At 33.4% G+C, this 14,914-nt stretch overlaps 2 protein-coding genes across 5 annotated transcripts in view; one reads left to right on the forward strand and one right to left on the reverse strand.

Annotated features, from left to right (window-relative positions):
* Positions 1-3,701: 3,701 nt before the first annotated feature.
* Positions 3,702-11,860, forward strand: LOC143071623 (uncharacterized). Its single transcript, XM_076246039.1, has 3 exons — positions 3,702-3,836; positions 9,016-9,198; positions 10,421-11,860. The coding sequence occupies exons 1-3, from the start codon at positions 3,779-3,781 to the stop codon at positions 10,672-10,674; spliced, it is 495 nt and encodes a 164-aa protein (XP_076102154.1). The 5' UTR covers positions 3,702-3,778; the 3' UTR covers positions 10,675-11,860.
* Positions 11,861-13,550: 1,690 nt separating this feature from the next.
* Positions 13,551-14,914, reverse strand: part of LOC143071630 (cilia- and flagella-associated protein 46-like) — a 79,162-nt gene continuing 77,798 nt past the window's right edge. For all 4 annotated transcript variants that reach the window (XM_076246046.1, XM_076246045.1, XM_076246044.1 and 1 more), the window contains 2 exons: positions 14,628-14,764; positions 13,551-14,080 (listed from right to left, as the gene is read on the reverse strand). In XM_076246046.1, coding sequence (XP_076102161.1) covers positions 13,830-14,080; positions 14,628-14,764 — 388 coding nt within the window. In that variant the 3' untranslated portion in view covers positions 13,551-13,829. The remainder of the gene's footprint in view (positions 14,081-14,627; positions 14,765-14,914) is intronic.

The following is a 14,914-nucleotide window of genomic DNA, read 5'->3' on the forward strand; positions in this document are numbered from 1 at the left end:
AGGTAGAAAAGCCTTAGTATTCCAAAGAAAACGCATGGACTTAAACCAGCTGAATTGCAACACATGACAGATTCATAGATGTTACAGACTTTGAACAGACAAAAAAATAAGGCTGATTGATAACTTGGCGTAAATAATAAATTCATGCGAATTCGAGCGGCCAATCAGTCCATATAACGCTAATTTGAAGTGACACACCCTTTTAATGAAATGCAGAGAAAAAAAAATTAAAATAAAAGTGCTCTTTCTATAAGGATACTGTTGCACCGTATTGTAATTTTTTCGTCATTAGTACATCTCATTTTTTTCAATGTGAAAATATAAACTCAAGGTAGTAAGACTATTGTCGTGGCTAAATAACTCTTAACTGACACGATTTGAATTGTCCAACCCATTAACAGACTGTATTCCCCTATTATTCATTAAAATGTGGTATAACTCAACTTATATAACAATTATGAAATTTTTATCAATGACAATTGATCTTTTAGAACCAAAGTACTACTTTGTGTCCTTTAAATCATATCTAAAAATGGTTTTTGGCCTTTTATCTAAAATATTGCTATGCGTACAAGCATAAAAACCACATACTTGCGCGACGCCTTTTCGTTTTACTTAAAATTGCGCAGGCTATGCATTTTTTTTAATGGTGGAAAATGTTCTATGATAGATATCATTTTGTCAGACACTTTTCTTTTTTTGATGTGATTCTCATAATGTGCCAAAAAATCTGTATATCTAACAGAGTTTAACATTAAATTGTGAGTTTTACTCTTAACAGACGTATAACCAACCCGATTAACAGACCCACCGCCGATATAGCCGGATACTCAATATAGATTAACCGACCTATCTCTCGGTTAGCCGAGTGTCGGCCGTGAATTAAAAACATTATAGATCTATGTGTTTCAATTCGAGATATAAATACACAAGTATCTGGTATATTGCAAACACACTATATTTTTATAATGAATGCAAATAGGTATCACCGTTTGCCATATAATTTAATACATATTTTAAACACTATTTTTTTTGTGGATGTCAATTTTATGAAAAATGAAAGCCATATTCATATGGTATTTGTTTACTAGTAATCATACATCATAACAATTATTTTTGATGTTTAATCATCGGGTTAAAAATGTAAGTTATTTTGTATGTAACTAACAATGTCAATAGATTATCATTTGCGTTAATGCATCTGAATAGTTCCCTGCTTACATTTGGCTTACAGAGAGAATAGAACAAGGTCCGTATAATAGTACCTACTATAACATCCCTCGCTGTTATAATACATGTTTATCGAATTCAATTTACAGACTTCGCAACAACTAAACAATTTGAAGACGGTACTTTTGGAATTCTTGCTAAAGGCTTAAATCCGATTTTTAAGTGAAGGATTTGGTGTAGAGCAATGCTTTTTCAGTATCTAGCCGGAAGATTTCTTATAAATTTGTAAGTGCATACTCAATTTACAAGTAAAATTATTTCTCGCAGTTGTTAAGTAATTTTAATTTAAAAACAAATAGTTTTCAATAAGATAGCAGAAAAAATACTCTGTAAACAAAAGTTCTAAAATTAATGTGTAAAAAAGGAGCAAAGACGTTTACCGGCCATCTATTAAAATAAAAAGACATTTAACCCACAAGGTCTTATAATGTTCATGGTGTACGTCAGTAGAAATATTACTGACAACTATTTGTTGTTGTTGATTATGTTGTTACAGCATTGGAATGCATGTGAACCATTTTGTTTAGTTATTAATTATGTTATAATGAATTGATTGCATGCATGTATACATTGTAGACATCAATTAGTTATCGAAATAAATAACTGTTAAGATAAAATTTGTTGATATCGGTGCCCTTTTCAATGCTATGGGTATATTCACACGAGGATTTGGCACCATTCTGGTCACCTTCGTCCAATCTTAACACCACGACCATGAACAATTTGGTATATATATGTTTGTATGCCCCATTTATGGGCATTATGTTTTCTGGTCTGTGCGTCCGTTCGTCTGTTCGTTTCGTCCGTTCGTCCCGCTTCAGGTTCAGGTTCAAGTTTTTTGTCGAGGTGGTTTTTGATGAAGTTGAAGTCCAATCAACTTGAAACTTAGTACACATGTCGCCTGTGATATGGTCCTTCTAATTTTAATGCCAAATAAGAGTTTTTATCCCAATTGCACGGTCCACTGAACATAGAAAATGATAGTTCGGGTGGGGAATCTGTGTACTTTGGACACATTCTTGTTGGTAGCTATTATTATGTTGGTACACTTTGTATGAAGATTAGATAACCATCTGTCCATCTTCGTCCACGTGATCAGCAGGATCCCGAATAACGGTCGAATTTTTGTTATAAAAAGATACATACATTTCTGTTCTGATCTGAATGACTTGAGATGAAATTAGTTATTTCATTAGCTGCATCAAGGATTACTCCTTTTTAAACATGGAATATTTTAAACATATATTTCAGTAAACACTAAATGTGTTTCCTGTGTTTCCTTTGAATGAAACTGTCTGATATTTTAGTCTTATGATTTGTAAATTTTTGCAAGACTTGTATCCGATTTGTGAGAGCTTCCGTCAATTTAAGAATTTTGAACATACAAATGATTATAAATGAGACCCTAAAATGAACATTATGTTTGAGTTGATAAAAATGAACATTATGTTTGGGTTGATAAAAATGAACATTGTGTTTGGGTTGATCGTAAGATACCAGCTATCCAACAATAACAATATCACCAGCTGATCCCATAAAGAGCTAAGAAGCTATTTTATACGTACCAAACTGCAAATTTCCAGAGGAACAAACTAGACAAATTCTTTATGAATTAAGGATTTGAAAATTTAAAAAAATATTTTGCGCAATCACGAATTATTCATCTGGTTATGTTTCGGAAAACACTTGAACTACCTTTAAAAATTGAACCATTCTCAGTTAAAATTTGACAAAAATTGAACCATTCTCTGTTAAAATTTGACAAAAGATCCTGTGATTCGTCGATTGAAGTTCAACTATATATTTCGTATTCGTTTAATTTACAACGCTGCGTTGAAGACCCATTGGTGGCCTTCTGCTGTTGTCTGCTCTTTGGTCGGATTGTTGTCTCTTTGACATATTCACCATTTCCATTCTCAATTTTACTAGTACTCACTTATTTGGTTGATCTCTTGGGACCATTCCAGATCCACAGGACTCTGTTATGAGCATATACGACTGTTTCCATACAATGATTGGACATTCCAAATTATTGAGAATTTTTCTTTTTGTGTCGTAGAATTGTCTAATCCAAAACTTGAGACCTAATCAATCCAAAACTAGATCCCTAATCAACACTGTGCGAACGCCTCATTACTGTCATTACTACACAGAACCCTATTTATATAGGCCGTGTGTTTGTCTCCCATGATTCCAAACAAGAAATTGCTGCTTCTTTAAAATTAATTAGTCTGTGACATTAAATATTTGAGAATTTGATTAAGCTTCATTATTTTATTTTTTACACAGAATAAAATCTGTTATTGTTTGTAAGATTGAAAAGTAAACTTTTGTGTATTGATTTGGGTATTGTTCCAAGATGAGGTGTATTGAGTTTTCAACTCTCGTGATAGTTTTAAGTGTTTGCATTAACAAACATCATCAATACCGCTTATAAACATTGACAGAAAACATTCTTCTTGGCTTCGTTAGAAACATAGATCCGTATCTTCATCGCCTTGGGCATTGTTCCAAATTTGTCACTAGTTTTCACCTCGAGGATTTCACAATGCTGACTATGGGACGTTTAATATCTTTGCTCTATGTTTTGATTAACATCTTTACTGGTAAGTTATTTTTATGTTATATATGTGTGTATGATTACGTCACTATCTTCTTTACTTTAAATGTGCGTGTTGTAAATCATCAATGAGTGTCTAAGAAATGTATGTAGGATTCCTCTTATAAATCCTCATATTTAACATGACAGAAGTATGTTCCTTAGATCTTATGCTCAAGTTATTCTTATTTAAAAATCATGTTTAACATGAAGTATTAAAGCCTATATTTTCTACTCATATCTGGTTAGCTTGCTTGCTAGCTGAACCTTGAAGTTATTATAAGCATAGGTAAACTACCGTCCTTTAAGAGTAGACTAGTTTGATAGATCTATAACCAATATATCTGTCTGTAAGACTAAAGTACTCCAAAGGCAGGGTAGTATACCTAACCTAATGATGACTTCACGGTTCAGGTAGCAAGCAAGCTAACCGAAGATATTACTTGTGTCTGCACACTCAATTCAATCAGCTGTAAAGCCACCATTAAATGAGAGGCATATACTTTTTGTTGACGACCATGATTTGACATCAACTTGACTTTATTATTATTAGGCGTTTTGTTCCTGTCTCATTGAAGGTTGATGAAAACTCCACATTTTCTTGATCAAAATCAAATTAAAACCAATAGCTGCATAGCTGAATAAAATTTTATCTTATAGTCAAAAGCATATGACACATACAAAAAAAAAAACATTTCTATCTTCGAGTAGTTGTTGTTCTCCATAAATGTTTCGTGTAGATTAATTGCCATTAAATATCGTTTTACGTCTCTGATATCATTTGGTTTATCAAGCAATAGGATTACATCTTGGTGACTTTCACAAATGAATCACATTGGGCACTCTTTCTCAATTGGGTAAATTTCGCGTGAAATTTAATCAAAACAAAACATGCGAGATCAAAGTAATGCAAAAAAAAAGGGGGGGGGGTTTAATACAACAACTGTGGCCTTGTTTGGAAGTTAACTTAAAGTGGAAACAGTTTAAGATTTGAAATTGAAGAACAATTAATTTTGTTATTTTTTTTCATTACTTGGTCAAGGATTAGTATAGTATTTACTATAATAATTTACTATACAAATCCATTGACTTGGTTAACCAGCGTGCAAATTAATGTAAATCACTCTGAATAATATACTCTAAAGGAAATATGTGCTGAGATTTATGTAAGTTGAAACCTTGAGATACAGGTCAAGGATTAGTGGGAAATCAATGTATTTACGTTAAAATAATCAAAATAATAATATCTTATATAGAAAATGTTTCACCATTACCTGACCAAATATAACTATTGTGTCAAGTTATGATCATTCGAAGTCACTTAATTATTTAAAAATATTATATATTTTCTTATAAGATGATTGTTAGGTAGCTGTTTATTTCAGACAGTAAATGATGTGCTCTTAAATTAGTTATTATTATCAATATACATTCTCTATCATACGTTTGTAAATTTAACCAATAAAAACATTACAACAGACTGCATTGAAGGGGGCTATACCTTTTTATGTTAACATGTTTTGGCCTTTTTTAATGTGTTGTTAACTGTTATTTGAGATAAAATTGAACTGTCAATTGTCTTTTATCTGTTCTATTAAAATTTGCAATGTTGTTAACTGTTTTTTTTTTTTTGAAAATAAGATTCCTGTTATCTGTTACTTGAAACTTAAAGTGTTCACTGTTTTTGACACAATCTGTCTCTGTTAACTGATCTTAACTGTTATTTACAAGTACAAGAATTTTAAGATTCACACTAATCACATTAAATTTGCTGTCCATTTCTTTCTTTATGGTGCTTCTTCAGAGGAGTGACATACACAGCATATATGTAACTTGTCCAAATAATTATGATGTACTGAAAGGCTATTTTAATTTTTGCTTTGACGCCTTGCTATAGAAAAAATATAATAGCCTTTCAAGAAGGGGGTACAAGTTATATGGTCGTTTCCTGGACAAAAATGTGTACTAGTTCATATAAAATGGACATCACAATAAAGTCCGAAACATGAATCAAAATTGAAAAAAAAAATCAAAATGTATATATGGCTGAGGTTCCAGACTTGAGACAGGTACAACAAATGTGGCAATGTTAACAATGTTTTGTGTGATCTCAACCCTCCCCTATACTTCTAACCCATGCAGTCCATTTCTGTCTCCATTTTATTATTTATCCCACAGTTAACAGGAGGGGCCACTTCACACCCAGCTTAAACCCTGGTCAGTCCAAAGATAAAAAAAAAATTAAGATGATATAGAAAGTTTGATAAGTTACATTGACCCAGAGAACTGTAATGGAGTTGTGAAAAATTAAGTACTGTTTGAATTTGCAATTCGATAAATAATTGAACAGTGCAGCCTGGTAGAAGAGGCAGACACATGAGGACTTGGTTCTCAAATTGATGCCAAATTTGCTAGTATAAGACTTCAGATATGTAAAGATGGACAAAAAGCTTTTTCTATATCAGCTATGAGTTCTTGGGACTTTCAGATGGAAGAAGCATTAGCTTCTTCATCTTGTTATACCTTACAGGGTACTTTGTGATTTATACATTGATTTTAATGATTTGCAATAGAAATCAGTAATCTTTTCGATTCCTTTTTATAAAAGCTTATAAGCTACTAGTCGTATGAATACACCGATATGTATCCATAATTTATTAGGGGCCTCAGCATGCCAACAATAATGGTTAGACCCTACAGTAATAACTCTGTCTATCTGTCACACTTTCCTACGTTGCACGATTACCCAAGTTTGCTTCGCCTGGTTGAAATAAAACGTAAACACAACAATACACATAACCAGAGGAAGCCTTCCTTTCGATTTTAAAGCATTTTCGATAATTCATGTCTGAAAAATTGGACTATGGCTGGTTAGGCCTTTCGTGACGTTGTCATTTTTTTCTAGGAGTCAATCACTCCGTCTGCCTTTCGGTCCGTTCCATTGTCTGTCCATGTGTCCAGCATAAACGAAATAGTTGTGTGCAACCTGAAACTTTATCAGCTGTATTAAAGACTCCTTAGGGCTTGTCATTTCCGCCACTTTGTACACTGCATGGTTCTGGACACATTGAAGGTGTGCATTTTCCCATTTTCATTTCATCCCTTTGTGTGGATTAAAGTTGGTGTTAACTGTTATCTATACTATTAAACGAGAAGACCTCATTTTGTGTGTCGCTTCTCTTCCTTCCACAATAAATCAATCATCATGCCTCTGTGTCCTATAGGTAACATGCATAGTCGCATTTGTCATCAATTCTTATGATTATTCAGATTGCGTTATTTTGGGAGAAAAACGGCAAAAAAGAAGTCCGGATATGATTCCGTCATCAGACTGAATTTTAGTCATAGATAAGACTTCCGGTTTGAAACATGCACAAATACAACCAATCGTATGATAGATAAAAAAAATGAAAAATAAATAAGCCAATCAGAGCGTTTTCAATATCATGGTGTTTAGATCGCAAGAACAACAACTATTATACCTCCTTATAGAGGACAATTATTTTTCGCGTTTATCTACATGTAAACTACGATTATACCACTTCAATATATAGAGACTCTCTGTATTCTGTCTACTGTTTTCTTTGAAATGTTAACGTTTACTATCTAAGGGGTCATACCAGTTGCAGTTATATTAAAATAATAAAATAAATAAAACATGTGACACAAATACAACCAATCGTATGATAGATAAAAAAAAAAATGAAAAATAAATAAGCCATTCAAAGTTCTCCATATCCTGGTGTTTAGATCGCAAGAATCACAACTATTATACCTCCTTAGAGAGGACAATTATTTTCAGCGTTTATCTACATGTAAACTACGATTGTACTACTTTAATATATAGAGACTCTGTATTCTGTCAGGGACTTTCTATGTTAGTATAGAAAGTCCCTGATTCTGTCTACTGTTTTCTTTGAAATGTTTACTATTTAAGGGGTCATACCACTTGCATATATATTAATAAGTAAAACATGCTCAACTTCATCTAAAACTACCTCGACCAAAAACTTTAACCTGAAGCGGGACAGACGAACGGAAGGACGACCGACCGAACGAACGAACGCACGGATGCACAGATTAGAAAATATAATGCCCATAAAAGGGGCATACAAATTTATGCATGGTTGAAAGGGAAAATAGTGATTTGGCAAAAATGAAAGTAACGTAGAGATTAGAGGGAGGCAGGACCTTTTCGGGGCATCGGGATCGGGTGTTTTCAGCTCGGGATTTGGGGATTGATCCTTACGAAATCCGGGAATATATTTTTCGATTTTGGATGTTTGGGATATGAATTTTTTTAAATTCTGCATCTCGGGATTTCATGATTTTAGGCCCGGGATTTCAGGATCAGGACCCCTCCGACCACCCCTCAAATTAGCCTAAGTCGGTCTTAGTCATTTATACATGATTCATATCCTACCATTGGTATGTTAATAAGGCTCTAAAAAGAAAAGGCACTGATGGATTGTCCTAGAAGCATATTTTATTAGACTGATAATGGTCTATATATAAGCAGTTACATTTATTTCATGTTTGAAACGGTGCAAATTTTTAATTTGATCTGACTTTTACCAAAAATAAGCATTGTAGCAAAGGAGAGAGAAGAATAATTGTAGAACACACTTGTACAACATTCAGATAGTAGTCTTGACCAGGTAATTTCAAAGACCTTGTAAATGAAATTGAAGAGATTCTCGTCCAAATGAGTCAAATCCTCTGATGTACTATCAAGAGTTATTTGATATTTAAACTATTTCAAAACATCAAACTATCTAATCTTGTCAGCATTTTAAATTAGTTGTTAACTGTTTTTGTCAAAATTGAGGAGTTGTTAACCTGTTAACGGACACCCTATCCCCCCCCCCCCCCCCCCCATTGAATGTGTATGGGTAAAAGTACTATCGTTGGTTAGATTCTTGTCAGCTGAACTCTTTAAGTTATTTTTAGGTTATGTATACTACCCCTATTTCGGAGTAGTCTAGTCCTACAGACAGATAGTTAGTTACCTGTCAAACTAGAGAGACTCTTAGAGAAGGATAGTTTACCTAACCTAACAATGACTTCACGGTTCAACTAGCAAGCAAACTAACAATATATCACCACTAGCTACACACTCAATGCATTCTGCTGAAAAGAAATTCTGGGTTTTCCAAATGTTCTTACAATGATGTTCTCATTTACAGTCAACGCACTTAGTTGTTTCAAGTGTTCCTCAAGGAATCGTGATAACCCTGGATGTGATGACACATTCCAGAATCCTGACGGAGCAAACAGTGCCTATTTAGTATCTGATTGTTGGGCACCTCGAACTGGAAGGACTGGTCTTTTCCCTGCTACACAATGTATCAAAGTTGTAGTCGACGATGGTAAAGTATAGAGTTTATGCAGTGATGACTTAAATAAAATAATTATGTTTACACAAAATCAAAACAGGTGTTTTAAAAAAATAGCAAGAGGAAAGAACATACAGAATAAACACTCGTAGACATGAAGTCAGTAATTAAAAGCACACAATTACAAGGAGACAATAATGCCATGATAATAGGATGAAAAGACGAATGAAGAAAAGAAGGAAAACTAAAATGGGTAGACAAGCCAAAACATATTAATGACAAGAGTGCACATGTTGAAATGCTCAAATGTCTCGCCTTCTTTACTAACCATTAATACTAATAGTATGTTGATGGTTCTCAATATAAAGCTTCACTACAACTTTCAGATAAACTTAACATCGATGATCCAAGAAAAATTAGGTCAAGATCAGATAAACCAAATTTGAAATACATATTACATTACAATAATTCCATACACCAAATATGCTTGAAATATAGTTGACTTTTTGCACATCTAAGAAACAGGTGTCAACTTAACCAGGAAAACTTAACATTGATCGATGAACCATGACAATGAAGCCAAGGTTAGATGAACCCTGCTAGACAGACATGTACATCTTACCATCTTTACACTGTTAAAATATAGTTGACCTTTTGCAAATAGTATCAAATAAACAAACTTAACCATGATAATGAGGTCATGGTCATATGATATTAGCCAGACAGACATATATACACCTACAAGCATTCCATACACCAAGTATTATAGTTGACATATTGCCTACAGTATAAGAAAAACTGACCACAACAAAAAAAATTTTTTTATAACCACTAAACCATGAAAATGAGGTCAAGGTCAGATGACACCTGCCAGTTGGACATGTGCACCATACAATCATTCCATACAGCAAATATAGTAGACCTTATTGTTAAAAGTATTTGAGATATGGACTTGACCACCAAAATTAACCTTGTTTACTGATCCATGAAGTTAGGCCAAGTAAAAACTGTCTGACAGGCATGCTGACATTGCAAGGTACGCACATAAAACAAACCTAGTGATCTTACTCCTTATGAGAGAGAAGTTAACAATACTAAAAATCTGTCTTTACAATTAGTCACTGAACCATAAAAATGAGGTCCGAAATGTTTCCTAATCAGCATCTAAACCAAATCGAGAAGCCTTTTAACAAATTGCACATGCAATTGTTGCTAATCCTTTTTTAAGATATGAATGTGTTTTGGTTACTTTCAGAAGAGAATGGTAACCATGTAACAGTTCGTGACTGTGTAGTAGATAATGGTGATATGAAGTCAGAGACAGAAATTGGTCGTCTAAGTCACTGTAGTGCCATGGGGACAAGACTAGAATTTAATGATGTCAGAAGTAGTGGATGTATCGAGGTCTGTGATACAGATGCATGTAATACTGGACATACACCAGAATGTCTGTACCCAGCTCTGATAAGTCTATTGGTGATTACACAAATGGCAATGAATTTCTTGTAATCACAAAATGTACATTAGAAGACGACTCTCCCTTAGAGGGTCTTAGAAGAATCAACACAGTGTTTAGATGTTTATGACAATTTGATACCGTCGCCAAAACATATAATGATTTATATTGTTTGTGGACTGGATAGCAATAATACAATTCAATTGTTAAATGCACAAAATGGTGTAAAAAAGGATAATTTATGTGTAGACTAGTGCTATAATTTAGAATAACTAAAGCCTCAAAGATTTCACAGATATAAAAAGACTCAAACTAAATGAAATATAGATGCTAGCTTGAGATATGCACGGTAACAAAGACTTGCATTCAATCAAAATGTATGAAAGGTGTGCAATAGGTAGAAGATATCACATGAAAGAATGTTTTGGATGTGCAAGAGGTATGAAAGGTGTGATAAATTAGGCCGTTAGTTTTCTCGTTTGAATTGTTTTACATTGTCATTTCGGGGTCAAGAATGAGCCGACTATGCGGTATGGGCTTTGCTCATTGTTGAAGGTCAGTCATATGGTGACCTATAGTTGTAAATTTTTGTGTCATTTTGGTCTTTTGTTGAGGGTTGTCTCATTGGCAATCATACCACATCTTTTTTTATATATATTTCAAATGAAAAGGATGTTTTATGTGAAAATCAGTGAGACTTCAACCCTCCAAAAAACACCTAGAAAAACATGACAAATAGCAGTAAACATGCATTCTTTAACAATAGACAGGTGCACATAGAGTAGCTATATCAAATTAAAATTTGACACCAGCTTATAAAAAGTTATGAACAAATTCAACAAGGAGTACCGAAAAAGCCCAACCAACTAGTGCAATCAAAACAATCCTGTCTCCAAGAATATTAATACCATTAACAACTTGACTGATATTTTTTGCAATATCCTGGTTTAGTTGCAGGTGGGTTTTTTTGTGTGTGGTTTTAAACGCCACTTTAAGCACTACTGGCTTTTTCGTGGCGGCCAGGATGTATTGGTCAAGGAAGCAGGAGTGCCTGGACAGAACAATGAACTTAGACAAGAAAGCATCATCACTTGAACAATGGTGGCTATACTTCTGAGAAGATTTTATATAACAATGTCAGGATTCATGTTATATTTAAGTTTTTACTCGTGTTGTTGACATTTTGTATGTTTTGAAAAAAAAGTCAGTTTATTTATTTCATTAAAAAATGCTTGTCTATCCGAATATTTTATTACAAATTTTCCAATAGGATTTTAACATTAATAATATATCAATTTCCGAATGTGTTCCCAAAAATGAACACAATTTTTTGCAACTCCTTAACACTGGATCAAGTCTGCTTTAATTTGTAGTCTCCTCTGTCCATAACATTAGATAGTGTTTAGTTAGGCTCTACCCATATAAAGAACTTGCCATCAGATGACGTTTTTTGAAAGTTGTATGCAAGATTGGATGTTTACATTGCCTATACAATGATATATCCCAAACATTTTAACCTTCCCACATTCTGTATGTGCCTGTCCCCAGCCAAACCTGTACTTTTGTGGTTGTTGTTGGTAGTTTTCTGTCTCATTTGTTTTCGTCATTTTGAAGTACAAATCAGGTTGTTGGGTTTTCTCTTTTTTTAACTGTTTCACATTTTGTCACACCCAAACACTTTTTTCAGCTTACTATATAGAATAAACCCAAGCCTTTAATAGCTGAATTGATAAAGTTTTTGTTCATTGTTGAAGGCTGTTGACCTTGATGAGTTAAAGCTAGTATTGTTTCACTTGGGATAATAAATAGACAAAGGGTATGGGGTATCCATCCATGACACAAAAACAGTACATGCACAACAAAACACATAAGTAGCAAAGGAACAGTGCTTTTATCAATGTTCTTCATCTTAAATCATAGTAATAAGCTTACTACACTGGAGATTTTAAACCATTTCTGTCCCACTTGGGACAGGTATATTACACTGGAGATTTTAAACCATTTCTGTCTGACTTGGGACAGGTATATTACACTGGTGAGTTTAAACCATTTTTGTCCGACTTGGGACAGGTATATTACACTGGAGAGTTTAAACCATTTCTGTCCCACTTGGGAGGTATATTACACTGGAGATTTTAAACCATTTCTGTCCGACTTGGGACAGGTATATTACACTGGAGAGTTTAAACCATTTCTGTCCGACTTGGGACAGGTATATTACACTGGAGAGTTTAAACCATTTCTGTCCGACTTGGGACAGGTATATTACACTGGAGAGTTTAAACTAGTTTTGTCTGAATTGAAACAGGGACATCAATGACACTGGTGGTTTAAAAACACTTTAAACTGGGGAATTAAAACCAGTTTTGTCTGACTTGGGACTAGAACATTACATTGAAGGAGAGTCTAAAACCAGTTTCTTTTGACTTGAGATAGGAACATTGAACAAGGAGAGCTAAAAATCAGTATGTCTGCCTTGGTATAGGCGTTGTACATTACACTGGTGGAGTTAAAACCAGTATTGTCTGACTTGTAATAGGTAGATTACACTGCTAGAGTTAAAACTTGTCTTGTCCAATAAAGAAGAGGTATAACTAGTTCTGTCAGACTTGGGACAGGTATATAACACTGGAGAGTAAAAACTAGTTTTGTTAGATTTGGGACCGGTAACTATTTTTGTCTGACTTGTGACAGGTATATTACACTGAGGAGTTTAAACTAGTTTGTCTGACTTGGAACAGCTATATTACACTGGCGAGTTTAAACTAAAATTGTCTAACATGGAACAGGTATATTTCACTGGGGAGTGAAAAGAAGCTTTTGACTTGAGACAGTTATCTTGAGCTAGAATAGTTCAAACTAGTTTACTCAGTACATGTACTAAAATTGTTAAAAATACAATAATAATGACAATACAAACAAAGGAATATTAACATAAATAAATCATGTTTATTTGCAAATAAATAAACAAAAAATAAAAATCACCAATGTATAAACTTTTAACAGGTATAAATTAAATAAAATGCAAAATATCACAGATTTTTTCCCCCCATGTCAATGAAATATATTTTCTTCAATTTATTTCTTATAATGTATTATATAGATTTTTTGGAAATTTGAAATATGAAATCTCATCAAAGATAGAACTTAAAACAGTATTATTTTTAAATTCACTCCATTTTTTGGTATTAATTTGTGTCCATCCAAACTACTGTTGAATTACAACAATATTAGGAAGTCCATAGACCACCATATTATATTGAGAACGGTCCAACTCTGGTGAATCAATGGCTTCTTTAGCCTCCCTGTAGGAGAATTCTGATGGTTCATCTTCTGCTTCCCCTTTCGTCTGTGACTGGGCTAACTTAGCATCAGTGACCTCTTCTTTCTTGGGTCTAAGGTTTGGTGCTAGAAGATATCTGACAGTCTCTCCTGGGGTTTTGCCACCTTCCAATAGATCTGTCAACAAATTCATAGCATTATCTTGGTGTACATAGTATATCAAATAAAATTATCTTTTTCTTTCATGTTTTAACTCACACAAAGACATAAAAATTTCATTAGTTCTCTAGATTTTATTCTATTTTCTATAAAATATCTGTCTTATGCATGTTCCAGCTGCTGCTTTAATGAAAATACAAGTCTGATGTCAATATTTTCCTATTTTGATATGTTACAAAATATAAGGCCTGACCTATAGTAGTGAAATTACACAAGAGAAAAAAAGAAATTAGATATTTCTATGTAAAAACCACTAGAGAAGAATTTAGTAACAAAAAAGAAACATTGGTATACTACACTACTGTAAATTCACAAATTATTGTGTGCATTTGTTATAGTCATTTTGTCATTTGAGAATAACAGTCAATTTTAATTTTTGAGAAATTGAGAAAAATCCTGTTTAATTCATATAAAAAATTATTGCGATTATAATCGCATTTTTCGCAATAATAAAAACATTGCAATAATTTCTGAATTAACTGTACTTGATTTTAGAATCTCTTACCTTTCATCGTTAGTTTGAGTTTATTAGCATTTTCTGCTAGTGTACAATGCCATTGGTTGGTCATCAGACATTTGATTCCGGTCAAACTGGTCAACATGGCCATTTCTACTGGTTTCTCTAGGTTCAGGATACTGGAACTACAATAACAATCACATTTGTCAGAAAACTTTTAATATAATATTCCAAATCTTTGTTCATCTCTACTGAATGAGTCACAACTGACCATCATCATCTATGCTATAAATAGCTTTCCCTTGTCATCATACAGGCAGTAAATTATAGTCAAC

Source organism: Mytilus galloprovincialis, chromosome 4 (assembly GCF_965363235.1).
Source record: "Mytilus galloprovincialis chromosome 4, xbMytGall1.hap1.1, whole genome shotgun sequence".
NCBI lineage: Eukaryota > Metazoa > Mollusca > Bivalvia > Mytilida > Mytilidae > Mytilus > Mytilus galloprovincialis.

Bases quoted from the DNA above. Each gene is read 5' to 3' on its own strand.
- LOC143071623 (XM_076246039.1), top strand. From the start codon at position 3,779: ATGCTGACTATGGGACGTTTAATATCTTTGCTCTATGTTTTGATTAAC. The intron at 3,837-9,015 runs GTAAGTTATTTT...TCTCATTTACAG, and splicing joins TTTGATTAACATCTTTACTG to TCAACGCACTTAGTTGTTTC. The intron at 9,199-10,420 runs GTAAAGTATAGA...GGTTACTTTCAG, and splicing joins CAAAGTTGTAGTCGACGATG to AAGAGAATGGTAACCATGTA.